This window comes from Poecilia formosa, unplaced genomic scaffold (assembly GCF_000485575.1).
Source record: "Poecilia formosa unplaced genomic scaffold, Poecilia_formosa-5.1.2 Scaffold274, whole genome shotgun sequence".
In the NCBI taxonomy this organism is placed as follows: Eukaryota; Metazoa; Chordata; class Actinopteri; order Cyprinodontiformes; family Poeciliidae; genus Poecilia; species Poecilia formosa.
In genome coordinates this window covers 531704-537703 of record NW_006800213.1, presented here as the reverse complement: position 1 = coordinate 537703, position 6000 = coordinate 531704, and the positions used below count along the sequence as shown (strand labels likewise).

The window sequence follows — 6000 nt, the reverse complement described above, 5'->3', positions numbered from 1 at the left end:
TAAGCCAGACTCCTAATTAACAAAAAGGCACAGAGACATTTATGTCTACAGACACTAGACAAATACATGTTTCATTATGTAAAAGCACTTTGAAATGCCTTGCTGCTGAAATGTGCTATACAAATAAAAATTGATTGATTGATTGATTGATTTCAGTATGTGTTTTTTATTACTTGTAAGCAACAGAGTAAAGCTACAAGTGTTATCTTTGGATTTCTCCACAGATAACGCTGTAATGGAGTTTTGAATCTTATATGCCAAAATAATATACAGTTACAGTAGTAACTTACAGAGCATCCGGACAGAGGTCAGAGACATATAAATAGACCATGTTCTGCACATTATCATATAAGTATTTTAATTAATCTAGAGCAAACCCTGCTCATCTGCAGTCCAGACATGGGACCCAACAAGAGTCAAAGATATCACAACCCAAACTGTTTGCCATCTATGCAGAACCTCTCAACTGAGACCTGAGCTGAACTCCAAATCAGCAAAACAGAAAACAGAAAGAGATGAAAGCTGCATTATTCATGCGAGAGTTAGTCGTTCACACAAGAGAGACCATTTTACTTTGTGTTTTGTATTTGAACAAGAATGCACTTTCAAAACGGATGGTTTTAAAGCAGAGTGGTCGGGATTCCAATACTGCCTGGGCCCTTTAATAATGTATAGTATGTGGGATGAAGTTTAAATTCCCACACATGATGCAGAATTTATTCATGGCTATATTAAAAAAAAAACAAACAAAAAAATAACAAAATCCTTAAACAGTTGTGATAAAAATGAGATACGCTCAAGTTTCTCTATAAATGAGGACATGATAAAACCCCAAATCCTGTTAAATTTGACTAATCTAGCCAGTCCTAAACTAGAATAATACAATCTTTAACAACACACATGATTTTGTAAAGTGTGCTAATATTAACTTAAAAACATATATGTGATAAACTAAGAACACTTACATTATCTTTGTATGACCAAATGAAGAAAGTATTGTGGCTTGATAATACTGATGAAATGTGTTTTTTTTTTAAACTGAGGATTCATAATGTCAGTTATTGGTCAAAATTATGTGAGGAAGAGTAGCATGGCAACCTATGCTATGTGAGGGTGGTGTGATGTTAAAGGATGCTTCTTCTCATTTAAATGAAATTTAATTACAGTGAACATCTGTCTCCTTATTAAAAACTGAAGTGTAAAACCTGCAGACTGAAGAGAGTTTTATTTTTTATACTTGAAAGGATTAATGTTTTAAACATAAAAACTTTTTAAATGCTAATAATTAAACTGTTTTTCAAATGTCATAGACATTAATGACTGTAACCCATACATATTTCATGCCTCTTTATCTTAAATGATCTGAAATTAACTTTTAGGAGAGGCAATCAATAGCCACCTATACATCTAACCTAATAAATAAGACTGCTGTGTCTGCATTTTTGACTGTTGCTGCATAATCTCCAAATGTAAACAGAGCAATCTGGCAGAGAGTCAGAGACAGATTGTAGGTCATATGGTTAGGGTTCGGGTAACAGTCCAGTTATATTTAGTTTTGACCTGCAGGTCACTGCAGGTCGCAACTTGCCTTCTCAGTCTGTGTAGCCTGAAAGAATAAAAGGCACATAGCTAATCCTTTTATCTTACTTAATCCTTTCTGATTGCTGGTAGAAACGATGTTGTCATCTGTGGTTAGGATACATAAACATATAAAAGCATCAAAAACAAACTTTAAGACGACAAATGCAGTGTAATTATAAGTTTTAGAGCTAAATCATAGAAATGAAAACATCCGACTCTGGCCTTGTGCTACCTGATACTGCTGACATGCTCAGGCAGTCACCTTGTGAGCCAACCACAGACAGCAGCAGTTCTTCCTACCTTTGCATTGGAGATACTGACAAACTGATGCAGTGGCAGAAAATAGAAATTGATGCTCTGTGTATTTCAGAATATGTGAAATTTATCCCTGTACTACTTCTCTTATAAAACTGTTTTTGAGCAGTTCATTGAACAGAGAATCAATGGAAACTGGCAGTAAAGACAACTCATTTCTGGGAAAAAGAAAATGAATCAAAACAGCTGGTGAGGAGGGAGAAAAATATAGCAATATGAACAGAAGTTAAAAGAAAAGTTTGGGATTGTGGAAAAAACATGGTGAAAACACCAAGATATAGATGCTGTAGTAGTAAAATACTTACAAATGTAGCAGTGTCTTGAGACCGCGGAAAGCAAATGGAGAAATTGATGCAATTCTGTTGTTTTCAATGAATCTGAAAAACAGGCAGGATTTAAGGAGACCAATCAGGACCTTCTGCTACATGTTTGCTTTTTTTGCCCACATCTCCTATGCCAACATTTCAGCTATGGTTTTCTTTGTGCCACACTTCCATGAAGGCCAGATTTGGATGGCATATTGCATTTTCTGCCAATAGATTTCCCACCTGAACAATGGATTTCTGTAGCTCCTCCAGAAATGCCATCTGCCTCACGGCTGCTTCTCGGACTAATTGTCTCCTTGCAGGAGATGATGAACTAAACAGCGCTCTGAGAGCTTCAAAAGTTTAAATACTGCTTTATAGTCCAACGCTTTTTTTAAAATTCTGATCTGTTTGATGTGTTTCTTGGTCTTCATGATGATTTTTGTGTCATGAGGTGGTGGTTTGTGAAGGTGAGAATGAACGCAGGAGTCCAGGTTATGAAGAAAGTGATGATGATTTTAATCATGAAAGTGGCTCAAACAGTCCAGATCAGGCAGCACGGCAGAGACAAAAAGCACGCAGCTAAATACCGGTAGCAACTGACACAAAGATTGAACATGGAGCAAAGTAGTCTCAGGACTATATGGTTCAACTGAGAACTGCTGACAATAACCTACATACAACTCGGATCTGACAACAGACAAAAACAACAGGTGGACTTAAATACACTGGGAGGAGTGATCGGGGAACGAGACACACCTGGGAAACAATTAACAGGGAGGACAGGACAGCACAGAGACTCACAGGGAACAGGATCACAACAAACACCGAAAAAAAACAAAAAACAAATAAACACAGAAAACTCAAATCCTAACATTTTGTTCATTAATGTTCTCTAAATAATCCCTGTGGCCCTCACAGAACAGCTTGATTTCTATAAAACTTGAATTACTCAAAGGTGGACTCTATTTCCTACTTTAATTACTTAGTAAAAAAGCACTGGATTTTATTTCAGGTGTCAGAGTAAAGTGGGTAGCAGTATTAAATAAAAGTGTGTTGCCACACAATATGCAAGCCACACTTTTCAGATTTTTTTAAGCTAAAGTGTAAACATTATGTATCCCTCCATTTCACAATTATGCACTACTTTGCCTACCACTTAAAATCTCATTAAAATGCACAGAAACCTCAAGGCAAATTATTTTAAAAGTTAAGGGATGTGAATAATTTTGTAAGATGTTGTACAAAAGAAGTACAACATTTTATTAATAGTGGTAGACGGCTAAGTTTCAACCTCACAAGAAAGAATGAAAAATACTTACAGGTATTCAAGATGTGCCAAACCCATAAAAGCATCTTCATCAATCAGGTCAAAGGAATTTGCAGTGAAGAGTCTGAGAAGGAAAACAGCAGCGATGATGCAACTCAATCCATCCATTTCGTCACAAAAAAAACAAAACAATGACTCTTTTTTGCTGAAAATGTGCTACACAAATAAAATTACCTTTTACTTTCTAAGTGTCTCCTTCAAAACTCATTTGACTGAATTCTTTTTCAATTGGCTACAAATGTAACTCCACAAAAGGTTACTTATATCCTGTTAAAGGTTAATCATACTGACAGGAACATTAAAACTCAAGGCAGCAAACCACAGAACTATAAGGAAATATTATTACCATTACCAGTGAAGACTAATTCCCGTTACTCATTTTTAATTCACTCTCTTTTGCTTTTGATTTCCCACACGCTCATTCAGACCACTTCAGTCTCATCTGAGAGCATGAGGGAACTGATGCCAAGAAGGATGCATTGCAGAGACAATGGCTGGTGCCAGTGTACTATTATCCTCTGCATGAAGCGTGATTAGAGCACAATTAAAGCCGACATAAGCGCTAATTTGTTAAAAGAGATTGCTTAATAAACTCTCTGTTTGCCATTATGCCTTGCGCAATATTGTGCAGCAGTTATTTAACATTCTATGCTCTTTATAAAGAAAAATACCCCACTCACAGCATAACGCTCGATCTATTGTTTTGTACCATTTCCCTGCTTTTTGATGCTGTAACCATGAGGTCTACAGTATAATCCTGACACCATTAAATATGCATGTCAGCCCCCCTATACAAGTCCTCTTGGGGAAGAACATGGCTACTATGGATGGATGGACGGATGGATGGACGGACGGATGGATGGACGGATGCATGGATGAATGGATGCATGGATGGACGGATGCATGGATGGACGGATGGATACTCACAGGAGTTGCAGATTAGGAGTGTGAACAAAACTTGCTCCTGAGATCTCATTGAATCCAGATTTTACAAAAGACCTAAAATTAAAAATGAGGACTTGTTAGATTACAATATATGCAACAACTAAGAGCTGTTAAATAAGATCTGCCATAAGATTTCTACAACTCAGAGCTGGCGAATGCTGATTACACAGAGTTGTGTAAACAGCATTTGTTTTGGGGGCCACATCCTGTTAAACTCGTCAACCGGCCAGCCGTAACTAAAGTCTCTTCTCCTCCAAAAACAAATCTCACTCTTGCTGGTTAATATCTGGTTTGGTTCTAACCAAGTTGGCTGTGTCCTTTGGCAGTGGGTTCCTCACTATGTGGGTGTGAATATGGGCAGGCCCATTACGGTCTCATCAAGGATTGAAAGTGGTTGTTAATATGTTATTCCAGAGAAAGAACATCTTATTCAGCCAGTCAGTCGTCACATAATATACTATAAATTCTACTGTGTACCAAAGGGTGTTATATGCCAGGCTATGTTTAGCCCACTGTTGTCACTTCTGCCAATACTGTGATGCCAATGTAGTTTGATCCATTTGAACATCCACTATAAAATGGAAATAGATGCATCAAAGGTCTTGTATCAATGACAGTGGTTAGTAAGGATCACAAATTTTAAAATATCTGTTTTCCAAGTTTGATATTAGAATATGCTCAACTTGGGTGTGAAGTCATGTTGTGTTGGTGAAGTAATTTACATATCAAACGCATCATTAGCTCGCTTATGCCACGGGCCGGGACTGTAAGCTCACAAATCAATATCAATATTATGCAGTTTTGCACAGTCTGTGAGAGTCATAAAGTGCTTCCAGGCTCAGTTGGAGCAGGACTTACAGTGAAACGACGTCGGACGGGAAAGTGTGAGGCACGCTTCGGACGTTCTCACACAGGGCATTGTCTTTAGTGCAGGTGCATCCAACGGGGCACCTGGGCTGCCTGGACCTGCGTCCGTCAGTCAGCACCAAGCAGACAGCGGCGACCCACATCAGGACCGTCCATCCTCCCCTCCATCCTCTGCCCGGGCGTCCCATCACTGTGCTCCTGTCCTGGACCAGTCCTGTCGCTCCTGCGCCTTTAACTTCCACGCGAAAACAAAAATCTGTAAACGGCCAATAAGTTTGTCTCGATGTTCCTGCTAAGTATGTATTTTATTTTATTTTTTGTCATACAAGCCGGAGCTTTGATGCAGCCTTGTATCTCATCCAGATAAGCGGATTTGTTCTAAACAGCGACTAAGAAAAATATCTATCTACGTTTCTTCTCTGCTTGATGCCTTCAAATAAGTACTTTTAAATGATGTTCGGAGGGAAAAGCCCATTAGAGAGCCAGAAAGGAAGAAAGAAAGAGAGAGAGTGAGGAGGAGGGGTTAGAAGCCCCCAAGGTGCGCGTTTTTATCACCGCTGCCAGCTATTATTTATGCGCGCCACAGAGACGTGCGTGGCTAATGGGAAGCGGCTATTCATGAGGCTCTGAGCAAATGCACCTGCCCCACACTCATTC

At 38.7% G+C, this 6000-nt stretch overlaps 1 protein-coding gene across 1 annotated transcript in view; it reads right to left on the bottom strand.

Annotated features, from left to right (window-relative positions):
* The window catches only part of lgi1b (leucine-rich, glioma inactivated 1b), a 13047-nt gene extending 7155 nt beyond the window's left edge, over positions 1-5892 (bottom strand). The window contains exons 1-5 of the mRNA XM_016681244.1: positions 5335-5892; positions 4459-4530; positions 3524-3595; positions 2202-2273; positions 6-12 (exon numbers count right to left, since the gene is read on the bottom strand). Coding sequence (XP_016536730.1) covers positions 6-12; positions 2202-2273; positions 3524-3595; positions 4459-4530; positions 5335-5531 — 420 coding nt within the window. The 5' untranslated portion in view covers positions 5532-5892. The remainder of the gene's footprint in view (positions 1-5; positions 13-2201; positions 2274-3523; positions 3596-4458; positions 4531-5334) is intronic.
* Between the last annotated feature and the right edge of the window lie 108 nt (positions 5893-6000).